Here is a 24,360-nt window from a genome sequence, read left to right on the forward strand (position 1 = left end):
CCCTTCAGTAGCCGGGATAGGCTCCGGCACCCCGCGACCCCGAAAGGGAAGAAGCGGACAAGAAGATGGATGGATGGATGGATGGATAATTCTGGCTTCAGTCAAATTTAGATCATTTTATTAAATGAGTTACCAACATATTTAGAAAACTCATATTTTTTTACTTAGTTTTGAATTTAATTTGAACAATTTTTTACAGAATCTCCCAGGCTGGTGATCTGTTCGGGGCGTACAGCGCCCGAAAGTAATAGACAGGACAGGCTCCGGGCGTCCCCATGACACCCAAAAGGCATAGAGCGGGTTAAGATAATGGATAGATGGATAAATAAAATCTAAGAATCTTTTTTTCTTTTCTACTCTTTAATATATTTTAAATCCAGTCCTAGGATTATGACTAGCATCCCATCATGGCAGGAGAAAAAAAAAATACTTTTTTTTTCATATTTTATAATTTTTTGCCTCAAAAGTTCATATTTTTTGCTCCTATCCATCTTTTTATATCACAGATAACCAATGTGAATGCTTGAGCTTTGGCCAATTTTAAAATTGTTCTGAAAACCTAAATACCAAAGCAACATTTTTTTCCAACCAAAATTCATTTCCAGTCAGAAAAAGGAAATTTAAAGTAGGTTAGTTTTCAGCAAAGATACTACTACTGTCAATAAGATATAATTTGACACTTATTTAAGTTAAAAGAAACATTAAAAATACATTAAAAATCAGGTTTCAAATCCTTAAACTTTCAAAATGATTACAAAATAAATCTATTATTTTAGGTAATGGAACTCAAAAGAATCAAAAAGATACAAGGAGGCAGATTCCTTACAGAGGCTTTTTTTTCCCTCTGAAACAGGAAAACTACTTTTGCCAGGTCTTGAACTAGAACACTATGTTGCTCATTTGGAAATACTTCCACATTTTGGTAAAAACAGATTGGATCAAAGCGTTTTATAAAAAATGCAAAAACTCACAGAAGAAAGTCAGCAGCTGTCAAAGTGGAGTTTGCACAGAGAGGAAGTTCTGTGAGCACTGACCTCATGTTTGGGCAAACAAAAAAAGAGTTGCACCATTTTTGCCAAATTTGCTCCAATCCTGTCTTCAAAAATTAACTTTAGGAGTCTCAGAAAAATAGACTCAATATGAAGTGCTGTAAGGTCAATAGAAACTGTGCCAGAAAAAAATAGCCAAAGCCATAATTAAAATAAACAGTTTATGAATATTTCTCTTACCTTTAACCAATAGGTAGAATAACCCCATCCTGGGTCGGCCTGTTCACAAGGGAACCATGCATACTGGGACACTCCATCAGACAGGTCAAAGACTTTGGACTGGCATGTCTGGAGAAAGGGGAAAAATAAAAATAATATATATAAATATTAAAAAAAAGAAAGAAAATGTGACTTAAAATAAAAATGAATTTAATCAATGATAAATGTATATTCTTATAGTTAAAACAATTTAGGTGGGAACTTTAAATTGAATTCCAATGTTTAATTAACATACAGATATTGACATTTTTGTCTAACTGCAACTCAGAAAACTGTACTATGTAGAAACTTTAAAGTCTTAAAAAAAAAGTAACACTGAAGAAAAATTCATGTTTATTAACAGTCATTAGACAGTGCTGCGAACCCCACTTTTCCACAACTGTCAACTGACAGTTGACTGACGTGGCTGTTTGGGTGACGCACAGCTGACGTACACGCTACTGTTTGTTTGTGATTGTCAACAAACTTAGCACCCTGTGTCATGTGTCGCATCTGTTTTATCTCTGTTAGCCTTCTGGAGAAGTGGATGGGAGACAAATATGTTGATCCCAAAATAAGTGCCTGAAAAATGAAGCTTTTTCCCAAATAAAACATCATCCACCCACAGCCACACAAAACTTAATGAAGTCATTTTTTGTGTTTTTCTGAACACAGATTGTGATTAAACAGCATAAGCTGCACCAACACTGTGCTTAATAGCAACTACAGTATATTATGGAAATCTACCTTGAAGGTTTCTCCTGCAGTTTTCTCTCACATTGAAAACCACAGCCATCAATATAAAGATGTGGCCACAATTTAATTACCCTGTTCACATGCTCTCTTAAGTCATAGCCAGTAGTGACTGATCATGTGGCCAAACATTACCAGCTTGTGGCTTTGCATCACTAAATTGTGGGAGTGCAATAATATTTTTTCCGCCAATGTCACCAGTGAAGCGCCATACTAATGAGACTCAACCTCATATATTATATTTAAGAGGGGTAATATATGACCTTAGGAAACCACTGGGTGTTGCACTTGAGCAGCAGCCGCTTCATTTCAAACAACAAAAACCAGAAAAGTGCCTTGGCACTTGGCTGTCTAAACACAACATAGAACTCCATCTTTGAAAAAGTGGTTGATCAGGTTCTTACTTTGTCCCTTAGGGGGGGGAAAATGCTTAGCTCTTTTAAAATTTAAATTATCGTGGAATATGCTTGAAAATCTTATTAAGTTGGATAATTTCAAAGAACATGTTAAATGTAAATACTGCAAAATTTAGGGAAACAGTCAAGTTGTTATTTTGCAAAAAATCTGATAAAATTTATTTCTCATTGTATTCTGATTGAATGTATTAGGCTAACAGTCCAAAATCGTCAGCTATGAATTGCTAAATGCTCCTTAGGGTTTAGGGACAATATGTCAATATTTATTTAGGAAATTTAAGAAAATGAATGAGTATAATTATATGCAACATATGTATATACAGTATATACTATCCAACACATAACTGCATGGGGTAAGATACTGACAGGGAAAGCATAAGTGGAGCCCCACAGCCAAGGAGCTGGAATGATGTACAGAATGCAGAATAAGGACTGGAAACCCCAAAGTCATAATGGGAAACGCCTTTGAAAGTGGTAAAGAATGAGAGAGCAAAGATCTTGTGGGACTTCCAGATACAGACGACCAGGATGATGATGACGAACCAACCAAACATTGTAGTGGTGGATAAAGAACAGAGGAAAGCTGTTGTGGTGGATGTGACAGTACAGGACGATGGTAACATCAAGAAGAAGGATCATGAGGAACTGGAAAAATACCAGGGACTCAGAGAGGAACTGGAAAAAGTATAGAAAGTGAAAGTGACAGTGGTGCCGATGGTAGACGACCTTATCTTGGAGGAGAAACCATCCTCAGCTATCTAATTTTAATTTGCTGTTTTAGTGACAGAGTGATGCATTTTTTTAAACGTATTTCTATGTATTACAATATTTATTTCTAGCTGTTGACTTTAATGTAGGACTGTTGCATAAACCAGGAAGAATTTCATTGTTATAGTGACAATGACAACATCTATCAGTCCATCCTGGAAAGGATTCCCATGGACTAAAAATACTCCTACACATCTCTTGGGTCAAATAAAAAATAATACCTCATAAATATATATATATATATATTTCCTTTCTATGAAAGATAACTAGGAATATTTGGATTTTTACATTTCAGATGAAAACCATGGAGATATTCATATCAACAAAATGTTTCTGTTCTTACATCCAAAAATAATGCTACTGCATTAGTTAAAATGAAAACCCTTAAACTGATGCACTGGATTTGTTTCCATAATTTCCCCTTTCTGACACAGAGCGTTTTACACCAACACACACATAGATACTTAGATATCCTTTAACCCCTTCTCCTAAAACAAGAAGAAAAACAAGAAGAAGATCTGGATTATCCACCAACTGAACCAAAAGTCAGAGTTTTGCTTTTGCAAGAAAGACCACAACAACAACATGTGTGATTTCTAACAACCCATTAGCCTGGTGAACAATGTTTGGAGAAGTGTGGTAGGAAGCAAATATGGGACACATGTGGAGAAAGCAGGAATATGGGTGTGTGAGAGTCTATGAGGAACAATATTTATGAAAAGTAGCCTCATGAGGCAAAAATGTTTAAGATACACTACAGTAGAAAAGTGAGCAATAGATAAACAACTATAGAGGAGGAGGGAGGACACACAACCAAGGTCGGTGAGTTTCGCCTACCGTCCTGAGCTGGTGAAATGAGACACCAGTAACATGAGAGTTTTGCTAGAGAAGCTACTGTAGGATCCTGCCACCGTGGAAAACTGGCCAGACCAGCTATATGTCCTTATATCTGTCCCCGAAATCTGTTGACATGACCTTTCTGCTTAGAGCTTAAAAAAAAGAAAGGCAGGTGACACAAAAACGTCAGGAAAGATGGGTGGAAAAGTGTGAGAAAGTGAGGAAGTTGTTTTGATGTGCATTTAGAATACACTTCAAAAACCCTCTCGAACAACGATCAGTAGGTCTAAGATTAAGGAACCACAACACCAACAGTCTTACAGCCCAAAGTATCTTCATACGTTTCTGCCTTTTTTAGAAAAAAAAAAATGAAACTTTAACACAAATTGTTTTGAAGGAATACCTCAATGTTCACTAGCACAATAAAGATAAAAAGAATTAAGCGTATCTTTCACAGGAATACAGATCAGATAAATGACCCTTACCAAGAAAACTTTTCTCTGTTCATTCTTTCTTATCTTCTCAGCGTGAATCAATTTGCTTATGACCATTAAACATGCTATTACACACTCATATAAAAGCAAGCATGTTATATATTTAACAGTTGTATTAGCACAGAAGAGTTCTAGGGCAAGACCCCATTAACCCTTGTGCTCTCCTATGGGGTCCAGATGACCCACCCCTTATATTGATGTGTTATCCCTCCAATGGCAAAGGTGGACAGGATTTTATGTCTGCCACGGACACCAGTGCAGATGAAAAATCCTTGAAAAAAAAAAAATACATTTAGCGCACTGTCTTGTGGGGTCCAGATGACCCCACTTTGAATGTAAACAAGCCTTGGGTAGCACAAGGGTTAAACCTAACCATCACTGCCTACCTCTGATATGAGCAAAACAAGTTGTGCTGCTTCTGACAACCCACGGATTACTAAACTCTGCACCAGCTGTTGGGGAACCAGGAAATGCTGGAGAATAAACCCCAGTGAGAGGGGGTTTGTGAATAGAATGTGGAAACCATGGCTATTTGGAAACTCAAACATCCAGAGCAATATTGAAACAACTGGTGGGTCAGTGTTCCAACATCTGTATCAAGCAACTGCTCCCATAACTAGAGACTTAAGAGATACAGCACAAATGTGACTGCAAGGGAGAGCAAAGATGACAGGTCAGAGGGGAGATATAATCATCGACAAACTCCTATATTAAGCACCAGAAAGAAGCCCAAGCAGGTTTAAGAGAAAAGCATCTGACCTGAGGTTAGGAATCAAGGCCAACATGGACACAAGAACCCCCTTGTCTAAATACCAAGATTAAGTGAAGTGACATCTAAAAGTCTACAAGAATCTATGAATGCAGCACTACAATTTAATTCCAGAACAACTATCACTGAGACCAATGAGCTGATAATACAAGACAGCAGCAGTAATACTTGAAATCCTTGGTTGTGAGCCAAACATTTCACATTACAAGCACCATCCTCCAAGTAACATGCTTAGAAGAAGTACAAGTAAGAAGTACAACCAACTGTCCACATCTGAGGCACTGAAAACAGCTAAAGAAAGATTTAAAGACCATCTGAAGAGGTACACTACAGATAGGGCTCAAGTGGATATTCTTCACAACCCTATTAAAGATGTAGTCTACATGGATGACATCAAGCTCTGTGCTATAAGTGGCCAAGTATTTGACTCAGCGATCCACACCACCAAGATTTACTGCAATTTTTTAGAATGTCATTTGGACTGGACAAGTGTACCCAGATTTGAACAAAGAGGAGGATGATAACCAAAACTGAGGAAAATGTGGCCCCAGAAGGCAACATTGTAGAGGGGAGCTACAGACACATAGGTCACAAGGAAGGCAGGAATCGCCAGTTATCTGCCTGGTGAGGTAAGTCCTGAGAAGCCAGTTGAATGGCAAGAAAAAATTCCCAGTTATCAAAATATTTTTTCTTGCTGGTCATCAGGTATCCCATTGATATGTTAAGATGACTAAAAGAGGAGTTGGAGACTGCTGACACCAAGATAGGGAAGCTCTATATACAATGCACAGAGTGTCTCATCGAAAATCCAACTGTATAAAGAGGGAGGTTGAGGACTAGTGAGCACCAGACCTTCTGTCCACGATGAAAAAACAAAGAATACACCAGGACAATGACTCATCGCCAGTTTGAAGGTCTTCCACAGTATCTTTGTTGTTCCTAGAATTGATACTTTTCTGGATTGAGATGTCTCTCTGAGGTCTTTTCAGGGATCCGTTGTAGTCACTCCTCGTTTTGGGGTTACTACTTGAACCAATCACCATGGCCACCACTGCACTGTCACCTTCACCAGATTTCCTATAGCTCATGTGCAGATGACACATAGTATATCACCTGTAGAGTCTACAATGTATATCTTAAATTGATATTTTGTAATCCAGAAAAAGTCAGGCCTTTGGAAAATCGGAAAAAATCAACCACACTCAAATGTTTTCCACATGTTATCAATAACAGTCACTATGAAATAATCATTTGTGAGATCAAAGAAATCGGAAATGCAAGTTATAATTTATCAACAGGAAATTATTTATGTCAATGTTATTGTTTAAGTACAAGTTTGACTTCTGTAAAGACTATATATTTAATATATATTAAACATTTAGGGCTATAAAGAAAAATACTTTAACTTTATGTAAATATGGCTGCTTGGATATATGCAAGTGTGTAACCATGCATAATTGTCTGCTACATATATGCATGCATCTGTCGATTCAATCTTCTTCACTTTTATGTGTTTAATGCTTGTGTGGAACAACACAATTTCCTGACTTCCCCTGAAAAAAACAATCACAGTGACATGCTGGAGATGAGTTTAGCTCCGTAACTGCAAAACACACATAAACATAGAGTCAAACACATGGTCTTAATATTTAACAGCTGGCCAGTCAAGCTGGCTACAGCCAAACCTGGGTCTGTAGACACAAACTGGTGTTTGTAAATCACCACTTCAGATAAAAGGACGGCTAAGTGTTTTAAGCCAAGGGGAAACCAATGGAAGAGAAAGCGAGAGTCCAAATGTCAGACTTGCAGCCCCCTAAAATTATGTCTGTACTGTAGGAACGCTCACTATGAACATAAAGCAAAAAACTCAACCAAAAAAAAAGGAGGAAACACAGACGGAAGCTGTTAGAAGCAGAGTAATGACAATAATAATGGTTGTAATAGCATAATGTAACACCTTATCCTACCGGAGCCAGGGTGGCGTAAGTTCACGTCCATAAAGAAATGTCTGCACGTCCACATACAGACCGGTACAAAGCTCTTTTACAAACATACACATGTTTTACACATGCTGCAACCACCTTGGCTCAAATGCTGACGCTGATGGCTACAGATTTTCAAGATGTCCCAGCTTAGAAACAAATCAATAAAACTTGCACACACAGCCACAAACATTGGCCATATGTTTCTAAAAGACTCAGAAGTTAAGGTGGCCCTCCAAAGGTTTTACTTATCTTCCAAAATCTGCAGCATCCAAGAAATTTTATGCAAACAGGGTTTTCTTTATAACCAATGACTTATTTGTTTTTTTATTAAAGGGTGACACATTTTATGTGTCAATTATAGGTAGAGGTGCTTTGGAAGCAACTTTCCACCCACGTCACAAAGTTTACTATGATTACATTTTTCTTTTACATTAAAATATTTTTAATTTTATATAGTAAAATTGAAAAAGTATTTATGTTAAAATAATACAGAACCCTTCCTGACATTTTGTATTATTTTATACATTTGTTTTTTGCTTATTTCTGCTTTGCTATGTCCCCTTGTCGAAGACATTCATACAAATCTAAAGCCCAAGTCTGGTAAGGAGTGAGCATCTGTGAGGCATTTGTGGCCAGGAGGAGAGAGTAACACAAACTGAGAGAAACTAAGTTTCCAAGCATCATCCAATGGTTTACTGGAATGCTGATGAACGCCTGGTGTGTGAGGTAATGTCCTGTCACCCAGACCCACCCATACCTACTCAATCTCACCCTCTCATTGGTCTATAACTAGTGATGGGTGATTTCCTTGACCTACTGAGAATGAAGCTGTAAAAGTCTTTAAGTGGGTGCAGTTATGCAGTTTGCCTCTGCTGATTTTATCAGAATAAACAGAAGTACTACTAAAGTAAGGACAGGTTTCCTCAAAATAAACAGAAAGGGGGGAAAATAAAAGAGAAAACAATCCCTTGGGGTTTTTTTTTAATGTAGCCACACGCTTTATGTCAGTGGCACTATGCCTGACGACGACTATGCGGTTTGTTGGGAATGTTGGTGGGAAGGACCGTGCCAGAGGAGCTGCTCTTCTTTCACTCCAGAAAGCAACAGCTCAGCTACTGTATGATGCTTTGATTTTTGTGTGTGAAAGTGTGTACTCAGTGTGTTTGCATGTCTATCTAGTGGGTTAAAAAAATGGATGTATGCTCTGCATTGGCCTGTTTACAGTATGCATGTGTTCCCCACTTAAGTACACAAACACATAGGGAATGTTTTTCAAAAGGTGGGACAGATCTGGGCCAGTCGGGTTTTTTTTTTGTTGTTGTTGTTGTTTTACCCACCAGCATAATTTCCTCTTTTTTTCTGGAAGACTGTTTTGCTAAAATGAATGAGGTAGCGATTGCTTAATTCACACCTCATGCATATATGTTTGTTTTAAATCCCAAGGTGACTGACCTTTACATTTCGCTGACTTCTTGCAGCATGAGAGGACTAAGATGTTATCCCTTCTGTTGCTTATGTATAATTAAGGTTAGTGTTCTCCAGGGACGGCTAGGGGTTGCATCTGAAATTGCCTGAGCAGCAACCCTCTCTGGAGAAATCACCTGGTTTGCTGTTTGATCTTTAAGTTTGAATGCAAAGACAACCTCCCCCACAACTACAGATGGAACAAGACATCGTCAACATAAAGCAAAGGCAGAAAAGTAAGACATCCTCATGCATTTTGCATGATGAACAAACCCTTTACCTGATTGTAACTCATAGAGGTTTAAGATTATTCTAACCTACATGTTACCTTTTAGTTCCTACAAATTTGCGCAACTCATTGATGTGGTATATTCCAGAAAAATAACATACACTGATTAGTGATCCGCTCTGATTCCATCCAAAGCTTATTGAGTTAGCTGTTCTGTGTCCCACAGTATGGTAGCAAGGCAAGATTATTTTCTCCTCAAGGAGCAACCCATTTCTTCTGGTTTGAGGCAGGTTGGGAAATGGCTCTAACTGAAGCCAGGTCAGTTCACCAAGTACCGGTTGGTGGTTTGTTATACAAGCAAGTCAGACTCCATTTACTCCAATTTAAAACAGCCCAGCCTCTCAACAGAAAAACACACACTCTGGTTCCAAAAATGGTTCTTTCATCTCTGTGTTTGAATTTTACATGCATGACAAGTGTACTCGGGGTGAATTTGTATGAACCTCATCATTCTGTTTCGCATTTAACATTGAAATTGGGAAGGGCATAACCCTAAGATCTGCTGGTGACGTGGAATCTTCTGCTCTGCCGTGTCTTTACCTGACATTTTTCAACTACTGAATTATTGGTTCCACCTATTCACTCAGTGCCTGAAATGCTTGTGTTCTGTGATGTCATTTCCAGTCACAATAGGTCTAAAGGATAATGTTAAATCAACTCAATACAATTAATGGGTAAAATCACCCCATACTTTGGTTATCTTTACATTCAATCATTGGTTCTGCTTTACAGTGACAGAACAATTAAGTCACATCTATGTCTACCAAATAGTTATTTTTTGGAGTTCTTCAGGTTGGAGTAAGTGTTTAATTGTTACCATATGAATGCAACAACTAAGTGGATGACTTCTTAACCCCTTCATGTCTGAATTTATTTCAATTATATTTTTAAAAATATATTTTCCAGTATAGTTTTTTCATCAATGTGAGGCTAAATTCAATGGAGTCCTGGTTAAATTGTATGCTGTGAATTAGCAACATGCACTATGAATGGGGTAAAATTGGCTAATCATTGCTTTAGCTTCAATAAAATGTTCAAATATTTCTGATTTTGCAGTAACTTTTCTTATTTTGAAATGTGTGAACTTCTTGTAATGTACAAATTGGTGATTTACTAATTGATTTACATTGAAATTAACCAAGAATAGTTAAATTTTTATGCTCCAGTTTTTTGCATTAATCTGCAGATATTAGAAGAAAAAAAAATGTTTGCTTCTGTTCTGCTGTAATAACAATATAATAACATGCAGGAATAACAACAACGTAATAATGTAATAATAATGTATAAACTTTCATCTGCTGACAATTCACACCACAAAAATAACAGGTTTTCTTATGTAAGGAAAAAATGTGTAAAAGCAAAGGCTAGATATACATAGGTTATACAGCAGTATCAATTCAGATTTAAAAGTAATTGCAGGTTCATTCTACCCTTTTACTTACTGCAGTTTTCTTCATTCATGAATATTAATGCTTTTGTCGCTGGTTTTTGACTGAAATATTGTAATGTTTTTTTCATTTCTTTCCATCGTAATGTCTTCTTAATGTCTTTTTGACTCCTCGCTGGGGCCTTCTTGTGGTTCTAGGTTCCCTTTGGTTAAAAGCATTTGCCAAATGACCAAACATAAATATGTAAATAGAATTAGCTCTTTATACAATTTAGAGTGGAGGCATGGACAAAAGAAGGAAAATTGGAGGTAATCACTTTGTCCAAAGATGCTCTACCTATCTAGGCTGGTAATCAAGCAACTAATATTCCGTCTAATTATATTTTAAGACATCAGTATGCATTTTGCATGCACATATGCATAAGTACGTGCACTTGAGATCATCTCTTCTACATCACTGCCTCACATTCTATCAGACAAACACAGTCAGTGTTTTCTTTAGATACTAAATGAAACTGATACATCGTGTCAATAGAAAAGTTTTTTACTAGAACAAAAGGAAAATGATTTGAATCAATTTCTCTTTTGTCAGGTTTTCTTGTAAATGCAGGCGAGGTAAGGAAATGCTTTAGATATAGCTTGAGTTTTTGAAGTCTTTACTCAACCAAAAGTTTTTTTTTTTCAATCTTTCCAAAACATTGTAGTAAAAGTGAAATAAAGAGTGCCAGCCACGTCTCTGTCACCTAACACTATTCTTGTGTTCTTATTCAACATCTTAATCCTTGTAAATTTTTTAACTTTAGTAGAGAAATCAAGGGTGATTGACACAATGATAATACGCAAGCTGCCCTGTAGTCTGAATAGCGGCTGCATCAAGCTGAAGATTATTTTTGCATGGCCACTAAACGATCTGAACAGATGTTTCTTAAGAAAATAGACTCAACCACATACACAAACCTCACTGACTTCAAGGAAAAAGATGACGGACATCATTTAAGGGTCTCTCTTTTTATTTTATTTTTCTGAGGGCTCTCTTCTTGATCAGGACTTTTTTAAAGGAATGTCTCTTGGAGTAATTTGATTAAAGTATATCTGTTTTGGCATTATCAAAATATTGAGCTTTAATGTGACAGTTTAGGGAACTTGGAGTGACTTTTCTATCATTATATAGGCAGGGGCAACAAACAAAATAACTTTCACCTGTTTTCTCAAATTTGCTTGCTATGTTAACAGTAAGAAAATGTTCAACATGTGGTGACATCACTAATTGGATGATGATGTTTGCGTTTGCTTTTTTATCAAGTCTATCTTAAAAGTACAAATACTTATAAAGGTTTTTGAATAGTACAGAGCATTTCAAGTATTGCTTCAAACAACATAACTTAAATCTGAAATATTGGACAAAAGTCTTCATTCAATCAGCAATATCCTATTGTTTTTTTGCTTTTTTAACACTTTATTTTGATTTCTGGAATTACTTTTGTTTTCAGAATCATTTCTGTTTTTATTTCCATTAATTTTTTTTGGAACTGTGTCTTGTTTTCTGAAATTTTGTTTTGATTTCTATAATCTATTCTTTCTGTTTCCCGTTTTTTTTAAATTAACATTGTGATCTTTAAGATGTTTTTGCACTGATTTGTTGGTGGGCAGTGTAGTAAAATGCAATGAAACTAAAACTAAATCCAAAACCAAATTGAATTTGGTTTCTATCCAGGGGCAGCTGTGGTGGAGCGGTGGGCCACTGGAAAATTACAGGATCGATTCATCCTTTCACCACCCACGTGTCAAAGTGTTTATAGGCAAGACCTAGCCCACCTACCTATTAAATAGGGCTGGGTTGATAGAATTGATTAATCAATCTTAATCCATATAAGCTTAATAGATCAATAATCGATCCATAAAAGTAGTGACCGATTTAACGCAGGCCCTGCGACAGACTGGCGACCTGTCCAGGGTGTACCCCGCCTTCGCCCATCAGCAGCCGGGATAGGCTCCGGCGCCCCCGCGACCCCGAAAGGGACACAGCGGTCAGGAAAATGGATGGATGGATGGATGGATTTAACGCATAATGCTAAATTTCGCTAGCTTGATGCTAACGTTTAAAGGAATTTCCCATAGGACGGCTAATGCTAACGCTCGGTCGACCTAAAAATACATTACTGACTAAATTACCATCTTTATAAACTCACAGGCATGAATTATTCAAACTCTTTTAACAAAATATTTTTAAAGTAACCATATGTGGTCTAAAACAGTTTTTTGCTCATACTTTCTTCTTCTGGAATAAGGTGTAATGCTGCGTTCACACTTAAGTAAACCAAAAGAATGATGGTTCATTTGCTTTAAAAAAAAAACAAGTTTAATTAGCTTACCAAGTTAAAACAACTATCAGAGACTTATTTGGGAATTAAAACCATGTCAAACTTGAACTTTTAATGAGGATATTGATGAGTCAATTCTGTCCTATTTTACCTGTTCAACTGACTCCAGTCCTTGGAATTAAATGCAAGATCTTAACAGAAGGATTATCTAATCAAGGAAGAAAGACCTTGAGAAACTTCAAACAGGGGCAGGCTGACCTTCACAGTCATGGCTTTCTGTGCCGGTATATGAATGACGTAACCCAAGAGGGTACCTTTTTTTTCTGAAAGTGCAGTATAAAGAGCAGCATGTAATGCATGTTGACTGGCCGCAAAGTGAAATGAAAATGCACTTCAGATGGATGAATTTCAGCTAAGTGAGTTTAGCCATATGCCCAAAAAAGAGAAAAAAAGCATCTTTAAACAAAACAAATGAATCCAACTTTGAAAAATGAAGGGGGTCTAGTTGCTTAATGTGGTTCTTTGCTTTTTAGAAAAAAAAAAATCTTCATCTGAGTGGGTTGAAACAAATCTGCCTTCTTCACACTGCATTTTAGCTTTTGACAACAAGCTACCGCTAATATAATAAAAAGACATTTAAGACAATTAAAATGCATCTATTAAGTATGAAATGCTTGCATATCTGGAAGGTTCTGGGCGCTTTTTCAAAAAGGCTCCCTTTTTCTGGCTGCGTTGTGCTTTGAAAATGATGCATATAAACATCAACCAATAGCAAACCTGCTGCCAGGTTTTCCTTCCCATAGCCACATCAAAATGCCCCATCTGTGGCGTGAGCTTCCAGGAGCTTTGCCATACCCACATGGACCATGTTGCACAACTGTTTCAAAAAAAATTGGCAGCAAAATAATGACTAAAAAAGGTTACTTTTGTTTCAAAGACAAAAATTAGCAAGCAAACAATTATGTAAAAAAATGTTAACATCTGGGAACATGTGTGTCAAGTTAGGAAAATATGGAATTTCAGAAAATGCTTATAAAGATGTTCGTTTAGTCAGCAATATATGTTTAGGTCGACTAATGTTTTGCATTAGCCGTCCTGTGGGAAATTCCTTTAAACTTTAGTATTAAGCTAGCGAACTTTAGCTTTATGTGCTAAATTGATGTATGTTTTAATGAATTGATTATTGAACTGTTAAGTTTAAGTCGATTCAAAATAATTAATCAATTTTATCACCCTAGCCCTAGCTTACAGCCCCTAACAACCCCCAACCTAACATTCCCGATGCAACAAAAATTGAGAGCATGATCTAAGTCTACAAGTGGATGGATCGTGGAGCAGGGAGCTTGTGGTCTGCTCAGCGTACTGTATTTTCTACACAATAAATATGCTCTTCTTCAAACTAAATTATTTTGTCTGCTCCTAAATCACAACAATTTAAATAAAGAAATATTCATAAATGCAATTTTAAGCTCAATTTACTTTATATATGTCCTCCGTCATCAGAAAAACACCACAAAAACATGTAAAAAAAAAAAACTCCAAAAGTACAATTTGCAAGATGAACAGATTCATTCACAAATCTCACGGTTTGCTTTTCAGGAGTAGATTCTATCCTCCCCAGAAACCAAGTGACGCAAACCGGATCCTTTAATACTTCCACTGCTAATAGAAGATTTTTTAAAATCCAATTTATTCAATTTCAGCATTTTTAAAGTAATTACGACTGATGTTATCTGGGATGTTTGTTCGTGTAAGACGTGAAAGAAAGAAAAATCCCTGTTTCTCGAAGGCTGACAGGGAAAGCCATACTGATGTAACGCTGTTATCTAACTGGATATATGAGCATGTGAGGAGATCAGCGAGGAAGACTCCGGGAGAGGGAAACAGCAACAGGACTGTTAACCTGTGTTAGCAAATTTTCCACTTGCGTTTCACTGGCCTTGTAATGAGATGATCTCATTACATATGACCCCTGGGGGGAACAGTGTGTTCTCCACCATCAAAGTGCCTTTTTTTTTGAATGAACAATGTGTCCTTCAAAGCAGAAATTTTCTGTTAGGTTATGTGGATATGTGCCACCAGAAAATAAAATATCTGAAACATCGCTGGCTGAAACACACCTCTTTTTTGTTTAACGACTGTTAACAGATGCTAATATGACATTTATAACATTTTTTTTTTTTTTCGGTACCTCTTTCTGATACCGACACCTGACTGCAGCTTTTCCACACGTTCTCTGGCCTTGTAAAACGCACCATCAGCAGCTGGAGCAAACGCGGTCAACAACACACACTTTCAGCATCACACTCACCTCCCACCACACAACAGTGTCAGTCAGTGTGGGAGGTTTTCAAGTCTCACTGTTTCAACACAAACCCTTTCATTTATGTGGTTAAGCAAAGAGCGTGAAATCAAACAATATACGAATGCCAAAGCCACCGCCAAGACACACACTGAGGTGTGTTTCTTTTAACGTTTCTTTTTAGGAATATATTTCTTCACAAAATAAAAGAATACCTTAAAACTCAGTGATTTAAAAAAAATAAATGTTTTGAAATGTGGACATAAAAGTGTCATTTTTTTTAACAACTGTATCTCCAAATAGAATTGAAGCTAACGTTTTTACTGCTTTAAAAAACAACTTTTGACAAAGAAAAAATCCTTTTAGATGCCATATCTAAGTTCTTTAGGTTTTTGTCGTTTAAATGTCAATCCATGCCTTATAAATGTCAGCTAATTTCAGATTATGTTTTCACTATTCTCATTTGATGCCAAATTTTTTGCCTTACGGTTTAGCAATAGGATCAGTAGGATCAATATATATATATATATATAATTTTCAATCTGACTTTGACATAAAGACTTAAAAAAATGAGACATTTTACACTCCCCACATTCTTGAATGGAAGCTCAGTTAAGTAAACTCAGTAAAACAAAATTAACAGGGAGCCAGTGAAGTATTTATTTCCTGACTTTATCTGTGAATATCCCTGAAAAGGTTATCCATTTTTGATTAGTTTTGGTTTTCTGGAAAACCATAAATGTTGACGTTCAGACACACCCTGTGATTGATGCCTACAAAAATCACTGTTAGCATCAATCACAGAAAGAACTGCTGACAGAAAACACTTGAACAAGTGATTTCAGCCCCACATCATTGAAGAAAAAAGTTATTTTTCCCTCACATTGTAGCATCACTGTTATTTTTAAGAGTTGCAAACAAGGTTGGGTGTTATTATGAATTTGCTAGCATGCCTAACATGTAGCATTGTCAGAATGTTTTTTTTTTTTTCTTCCATACTACTAAGAAGTGAACGTAGTCACAGTAATATTTATTTTAGCGGTATCAATCTTTTTTTTGTGTGGGTTGCTAACAACATTGGAATTACAGTTATTGTGAATACGCTAATGCTTGTAGCATTGGTAGCGTAAAGCATGTGACAAATAAGTTCTAGAGTTACAGTAAACAACTCTTTTGTCTTAATGCGATTGATGCTACTACGTTCATTCTGGCCTCAGTCGGACAATCCGTGTTCAAACCCACTATTTTCAATGAAAAAAAAACACACGAATGAGCATGAATGCAAGTTTTGTTTCTCAGCGTTCAAAACTATCGCAGTCGTAAGTCTGGCTTTTTTGGGCTGTAAATACAAAATTGAAAATTAAACTAGTGTAACTTTGACCAATCAGGGACTCAAATTTGCTTGTGACGTATGGATGATGTCCTCTTTAATTGATGGAAGTGCTAACTGTTGGAAAAGTCATCATGAAGGAGAAATAATTTATTGTGGTTTGTGCCTGGACAGAATATATGACACCAAGTCTTTCATATACCAGAATAATGCGGTGGAAGAAAAAGTCTGGAGTAAGATTTGTGGGATTTGCACCTTTTCCTTATTTTACACCAAGCCTCTTCCAACTGTCAGTACATGCGCTAGTATCAGGTATCGACAGTCTAGTTCGAACACGAATGCTTCATATGCGCTCAAGAACCCACATTCAGCGTGCACGAGTGTTTGGTGTGCCGCATTTATGACACAAGTTCAAAAACAGACCATTCATTCGTCTTTTAGTGCGGAAAATACAGAATTGTTTGCGGGAGATTATATGATCAGTTGTCAACAGTAACGGTCAAAATTATGGCCAGTAAGAAGCGTGGTCGTAAACGCACGGTTTTTCATTAAGCTTTCTGTCTCGTAGCCGCGCAGTGTCTCGCACCACGGGGCTTCAACTCATTGTTCTAAAGAACAGCTGGTGGAGGCGGTGAAGAGCTATAAACACTTGAAGACCACAAAGACTGCGGGGACAGATTAGTGTCCCATCGTCTCCGAATAGGAAATGCCCAAAAGTTCTCTGCTAATGAAAACCTTGTATTTTGGCACTGCTTTTTTTTTCTCTTGATTCCCTCAGTATTTGGACCATGTTGAATTATTTAGTGCCATGGCCGCATGCAAGACATGTCTTGTGGAGCACGAACCAGGAGCAAGGAAATGAATTATTATGGCACAAAAAAAGCATACATCTAAAATACAAAGGCAAGAATGTATGTGTGTGTGTTGAACCTGCACCTGATTGTGTGTGTCTGTGTGTGTTTTGCCAATGTTTTGGGCCCTCTGCTTCTTTCTGCAGTTCAACAGATCAATACAACCCTCTGGGCTTTGGAGGAATCGATGGCTTCTTCTGGTGTCAATTAAGACAATTAACATTACTTTAATGAAAGCAGCAAACTTCAGCTCCAGCCCTAAGACACATCAAATAAACCTCCCCGTTCTTGCTCAATGGGGAGATGAGCAAGAAGGGCTGCAAATGAAACCCTCAAATGTTTTCTCCAGTACATATTAAAAAGGACGTTCAAAGAAAGACCATTTGACATCATTTTATGCCCATATTTCACTAGCTACAGGTGAAGCAATGTACAGACTGACCTTAGTAACAGCGGGATACCCACTGGCCACCTCGCCGGAGCAGTAGGGCTTTGCTTCATGGGAAACATCAACTGAGGAAGCCCACTGATCCAAGAAACCGCTGGGTGTGTACAGGCCACAGTCTCTCACACCTGTCTCGCGTTCAAAGTCCTCGCACACCCCGTCCCCATCGTAGTAGTAACACATGCTTGGCTCCTCTGCAGAAGAGAAAGGAATATTAAAGTTAATATATGAAGAAAAATGTGTTTGTACTCTGAATCGTGCTGTCCTCGTGAAGCTATTTTGTGCACGCCTCTCCGCTTGCGCTCATTCCATCAACTGTCTATTTGATTATCAAACATTTTCCTCATTTTTTTGTTCTGATCAATGCTTTAGATGTGGGTTTAGTACGTTGGAATCTAACGGTTGCACAAACGCAGAAGACAAGAATGAATGGGAGAACATGGCAAATTGAGAACAGAGTGGAAAGCCGGAGACAGACTAAGTCAGGACATAACGAGAGATACAGCAGCAATTTTTCCAGACATCCCACCCAGAGTTTAGATCAGAAACTGTAAAAGTGTATGTGGAGGAGAAGGGGAGCAGACCAAGGGAGGTTGCCTGGGGCTCTCTGGTCTCTGCTCTCAGCTAAAGCAGCGTCAGCCGGTGGGGATCCAGTAGGGGGAAAGGCGGCATTTTGTGCCAAGTTGGCTGGGGCCTCCTCCTCGAAATTCCAGCCATCCCCAATACTGCCAAAAGCTCGAGTCAGTTCTGTGCTCTGGCAACAGTAAAACAAGGGGGCTACCAAGGGGGCATAGAGCATGGGCTCCCACCACTCACTCAGCAGGAAAAGAGGCAAACAAGAAAGATAAAAGTGAGAGACAGAAAGAGCTTCAAAAAGTACCTCATGAAAGGAGCAGGAGTTATAGTTTTACTTGGGGAGAAAAGGAGAAAAGTAAGACATAATATACAAATATCAGTATTAGGAAGCGGATTAATCAACATTAGCAAACACTTGAAGGAAGGAGAAAGACTAATGAAAAAAAATTGAAATTAAAAAAAAAATCAGCTTTTATTTTGAAAATATGAGTATACTGTTCCAAAGAATATTCTGGAAAAGGGCAATGGGGAAAAAAAGAAATGATGACACATGTTTACTTTGATCTTAAGACTTAACATTTCTACTTTTTACATTAAATGGATGATTTAAATTCAGATTTTTATTCTTTAGTATTATTTGTTGTTTATATACACTAAATATTTGATCGAAAAATGTTTACTAAACTCAAAAATCCTAAAAATCTTCTAAAATTATTTTTTTACCTTTTTTTTTTTTTATTTCCGACTTTAATCTTAAATCCCCTCTTTGTTTTTAGAAATATTGTATAAAAATGCTTAGATAAGCTTGTTTTTAAACACAAAGATGACTGATTACAGTACTAAGTGAAAGTAAAATCGATCTTTTTGCTCTTGCATGAAAAAATAAGTAAATTTATCATAACACACTGGCACACCTCTTTAAACTATAAAGTATGAGGGTGGAAGTATCATGGTAGAAGAGGGCTTATCGGGAGGCTAGTTGAGGACATGTTTAGAAAAAAAAGAAACCAATGCCTAAAACTACATAAAATCTATTAGCCAAAAATGTAAAACTTTGGATCAGAATTTTTTAAAAATGACTTGATACATTAGTTTCAGATTTTAATTATTGAGACACTAAAGAATTGAAGATGGTATAGCCCTGTTTTTATTCATTAGGAAAAGTTATGGCAGGCTCTGAAAAGGCACGTGTAAGCAAGAAGGCCCACAAACTTCACTCATCTCCAGGAAGAATGCACTGAAATTCCAGCAAAATATTGAGAAAAGCTTAAGTCGAAGGCTGCCCAAAGTTACAGCCAAGCTAAACAAATTAAAAGGAAATTCTACCAAATACTTACCAATTGTATGTAAACAGAAAAATTACCCAGAAAAAAAGTTTTCTCTCAGCATTCTGACATTTTTATTTGACGTACAACAGAAAAAGTTTCCTCGACTTTACTGTTAACTCCTGCTCCAAGCTCTTTCTGCACTTGTATTTGTCATGGCACTGATTCATATTGAGAAATAGTCACGAACGGTGGAATTTTCAATTTCATCAGCTTCAAACACAATCCGGCTCAAGTGAAAAGGCTATGAAGCTCATCAGAACTGTTTTATACAGAGCTGCTGCTCTTTCCTGTGTTTTTCCCTCCACTATCCTGACAAACAGCGGCTCCCCCACCTACAGACGTAGCAGAAGTTCTCATCGTTATTATAGTATTAGATTACTACTAAACATGAGCCATGTTGTCAGATGTGACCAGAGAAGCTCCCGAACGGATCAGGAGGATCATGCAAAAATAGGACGGTAAATATGGGCACCTGTTAATGCAAAAGAGATTAAATATCACAGTTTACATGTGTACTCATGCATGCATGCACACACAATCAAAACGATCATTAAAAGTCTAGACGAAAATGATTATCAGTCTGTGGGGAAACCATTCATAAAATGAATCCACTGACTTTCAGTCCATTCATTCAAAGAAAACAAAAAAAAACAAGATTACTCTTAAACTTTAAATAAAAAATTTAAATAAAAAGAGTTTATATTTTTTTTATTATTAAATATGTAGAATTAATTATTGCATCTTCTGGGATTTTTATACTTTAAGAAGAGAATGGTATATGAAAAAACGATTGTGTGCACAGGCAATTAAAACCTCCTTGTACCGAGTTCTTCCATTGGAATCTAATTCAAGATCTTATTTTCTTTATTAAATGCAAAACATTTCAAGCCAAAAGCTTTTATGTACAATTTAGGCCAGAGAAATTGAATTTAGCATTTAACAACCGTGACATGAAAAATGATTTTCGAAGTGATACACCACAAGTTTTATCTTTAATTTACTTTCCTCTCTGGTAATTCATGTGAAACAAAAACTCTTTTTTTAAATAAAATATGTTATAAATTATATTTCATGTCTGAAAAGACTATTTGATTTGATTTTTTTATAAACTTTGATGCTAAGAGCATAACTTAAACCCCTTTCACAAAACTTTTTAGTTTGATTGCTGTGCACTTTAAGGGGCTGACTATGTATAATTCATGACTTATTTATTATAAGATTCATCTAACATAAAATATATAGCTTCAGGAGCGACATTTGGGTTTTTTTAGTAGCCTGAGACCTGTTTCCACTTACATTTGGGTGTGAAATATTGTCTGACTCAAAACGCCTTGCATATAGACCTGTGCTGAATGAAAGGGCCATGACCTGCAACCGCTAAACGACTGCAATCAAACATAAAAGGGCAATTTAATGTGGGCAAAATAAGTCGGGAAGTAAAAGTGCATGCATTTGCAACTGACAGAATCAGCTTGTTATTGCAAGTGTCTGAAAAGATTATGGAAAGTATTTTACTTAAGTCTCACTAAAGGAAAAGCCTTGTGCTAAAGCCTCCCGGGACGTGAGTTATTGCAGGAAAACAACAATCTACATATGAGTGAGGGCAGGAGAAGCATAGAGTGGTTTGGGTTCATACTTTTCCCCAATTGAGGTAGCAAAATGCTGAGCCACACCTTGTAAAGCTTTCAAAAAGTACCTTTGGGGAATGGGATGCTTGAAGTTTTGGCTAATTGTGCTGTAAAGTGTGAGCACTCTTGCGATGACTAATGCCAGCAAAATTTTTAAATTAATCAAAGACTAATGCAATTGTTAGTAATAGCAGTATAAAATAAAACTGAAAAGCTCGAAGGCAGAGCCTCCCTAAGGAGAGAGCGCTAAGCAAATAAGCTAACGCTAATTACCTTCTGGTTGTTTCTGTTTTCCTTGCTTTTAGCCTCTTCACTTTCTCTAAGCTATTTTGCTATGTTTTAGAACCAAAATACAAAAGAAACTAGTCTATACAGTATGTGTCTGTAGGATAGCACACAAATTACACTTTGCCTAAATTGGGGGTTAAAAAAGCAAAAATCCATACGAGCGTTTCGCTCTCATTTATCCTTCTGTTCTTTAACCTCTAAGGACCCAAGCTAATATTTGAGCAAACCTTCTAAACACGCCGTTTTTTTGTTTTTTAGCATTTTTTGTACCTTTTAATAGTATGAATATGTTGACTTTTGTCCATAAATTTCAATCGCAGTACAAAATATTACAGTCATAATTCCATTATTCAATAGTCTAATTTCAAATCAAAGGGTTTTAGGAAATAAAAACTTTTTTTTAATTGTCTAACTATACAACCTATCCATTTACTTGTGGTTAGCCTAAAACTACACTTCCTCTCTGATGAAATCCATCTATTAAGCAATAAAATACAAGATGTTTAATATTGCACTTATACGAGCACTCATGGTTATTTTCACCATTTTCCTATCCAGTTGCTGAAAGACACTGAGCAGCAATCGCCAACATTACTATTATGACAACTTAATCCACATGACTTACCAACGCAGTTGAAGAAGGGCTCCTTTTTGCACTGACTGGAACAACCATCTCCATTCATCAAGTTCATATCGTCACACTCCTCTCCTCTGGAGCTAAAAATTACAGGGGATACGACTTTGAAAGCATGCAAACACGCCAATGTGATAAATGTCCTTTAAAAATACAGTAAAATTGAATTATTACACATCTCTATGTGTTTCTACTTTTTATTCAGCGCTTGTGGTTGGGTGGTGGTTACCTTTGAACATGTCCGTCCCCACAGTAGGGTGCCCCAAGTTCGTGCACTAGAGGTGGAGAGGGCTCGCTCTCACCCCAGCTGGAGACTGTTTGGATCTGGTACTTATATGCAATGTGTGGGACCACATCCCTACATGGAAATAAAAGAAAAGCCAAAAATGACAATGAGTTTACAGGGCATTACATATTATCATACAAATCCTATTTTTTCTATGATTTTTCCAAATATTGGTCAGCGTAATTTTGAAGTCACTAACCAGTAGAGTATGCATCAAATGTTACTGAGCAAACCTTCAAAAATAAAAACCTTAAATGTACTTTTATTGTGCACAACAGAGCTCCACAACATCACATAGATTCGAAAGAACTGAGAAATGGTCATTTGTTGAATTACTGCCGTCATATTTACTGACATCAAAAGCTATTTTAATCAAAAACATCTTAATAGGTCAAGTCACATTTGAACGTAGGACCCTTGCAGCTTCACAAGTCTTGCCTCCATTGAACTTGTGAGTTTTGGTCGAGTTTCTGTTTGCAGGATGTCAGAATAGAGTTGCTGTTTGGATGTGAACTGCCTCCCATCCTTATAGACATTTTGCTTGAGGATCCTCCAAAGGTTCTCAATAGGGTTGAGGGCCACACCATCAGTTTATCTCCTTGTGTGATGCAGAGGTATTCCTTGCAGTATGAGAAGGTGCATGGAAATGGTTTGGTTATGGAGAGGGCGGTTCTTCTTTTTGTACCACGGGGAAAAAAAATGGTCAGTCAGAAACTACACATACTTTTCAAAGGTCATTTTCACACGTTTAGGGGCCGACTAGCTCAGTCTCCATGATTCCGACCCAAACCATGACTACACCACCTCCTTGCTGGCGTTGGAGCTATGTTGGGACATGGAGGCCATCCACCAACCACTCACTACTCCATCCATGTGGACCATCTAGAGTTGCACGGCACTCATCATAGAACAAGACTGCTTGAAAATGAGTCTTCATGTCATTCTGGGTCCACTGCAGCCGTTTTTGTTTGTGAGTGTTGTTTAGGGGGGCCCGTTAGAAGGTTTGGGTAGTACTGCAAGCCTCTGAAGGGTCACCTTGATGTTGGTGGGACTCCAGAGACACCTGCAGCTTCAAATATGTGCTTGCTGCTTTGTAATGTTTTTTTTAGCAGCTGCTCTCTTAATCCAATCAATTTGTCTGGCAGAAAACTTCCTCTTTCTGCCTTTATCTGCACCAACCCGTGTGTGTTTGAATCTGCCTCCAATCTCTTAAAAATTCAATGATCACGCTTGAGTATTTGTGAAATACCCAAGGTTTTCATACCTTGTCCAAGATAAGCTACTACTTCACACTTTTCAGCAGCAGAGAGATACTTTTTTCCCCATTTTGCTAGAAAATGTTTGTCCGTTCCATAAGGTGGAACATCTTTCTTTATTAGTTTTTCCTTTAACTGAGTTCACCTGGTAAACTAATGATCACAGGTGTCTGAGATTGATTCCTAAAGACCCCCTTGAGACAATATCATCCATGAGTTTAATTGATAAACAAAGATTTTTTATCTTTTGGACATCTAAATAAAATGTATATAATAATTTGGAATACACTGTAAATTTTGGGGTATTTTGGCGAGGAATAAAGGTTTCGTTTTTAGGTTTACTGGACAATCAATCAGTGGGTACTACCCCTTTATTTGTTGGTGGTTGTACGTGTTCATGCATTTTTTATTTTTAGTCCACACAAGCGCATAAATATCCCTCTCGATGCACACTTCCACACCTCTACTTATCTGGTCAAGGGCTGATTTGGCTCCGTGCACAAAGGATCCATCTTAGCTTTGCTTCCTTATCATAGTAATTCAAGGAACCATCGTGATGAAATCGCAGTGGAGAGGAGAAATACTAGCGGACTACTCACTTTGCTGCTGTAAGTCGCCACAATGGTTTCTTGAGTCACCATGCTAAGGAAGTCTGAAAAAAAACAGTCTGAAAGGAAAAAAAAAAGTGCAAATGAGAAAATCAAAA

General features: G+C 37.2%; 1 protein-coding gene across 2 annotated transcripts in view; it reads right to left on the reverse strand.

Annotated features, from left to right (window-relative positions):
* Positions 1–24,360, reverse strand: part of pappaa (pregnancy-associated plasma protein A, pappalysin 1a) — a 106,068-nt gene that overhangs the window by 44,892 nt on the left and 36,816 nt on the right. For both annotated transcript variants that reach the window (XM_024299572.2, XM_024299571.2), the window contains exons 8-11: positions 22,342–22,470; positions 22,104–22,195; positions 17,656–17,852; positions 1,230–1,337 (exon numbers count right to left, since the gene is read on the reverse strand). In XM_024299572.2, coding sequence (XP_024155340.1) covers positions 1,230–1,337; positions 17,656–17,852; positions 22,104–22,195; positions 22,342–22,470 — 526 coding nt within the window. The remainder of the gene's footprint in view (positions 1–1,229; positions 1,338–17,655; positions 17,853–22,103; positions 22,196–22,341; positions 22,471–24,360) is intronic.

Source organism: Oryzias melastigma, linkage group LG12 (genome assembly GCF_002922805.2).
Source record: "Oryzias melastigma strain HK-1 linkage group LG12, ASM292280v2, whole genome shotgun sequence".
Classification (NCBI taxonomy): Eukaryota; Metazoa; Chordata; class Actinopteri; order Beloniformes; family Adrianichthyidae; genus Oryzias; species Oryzias melastigma.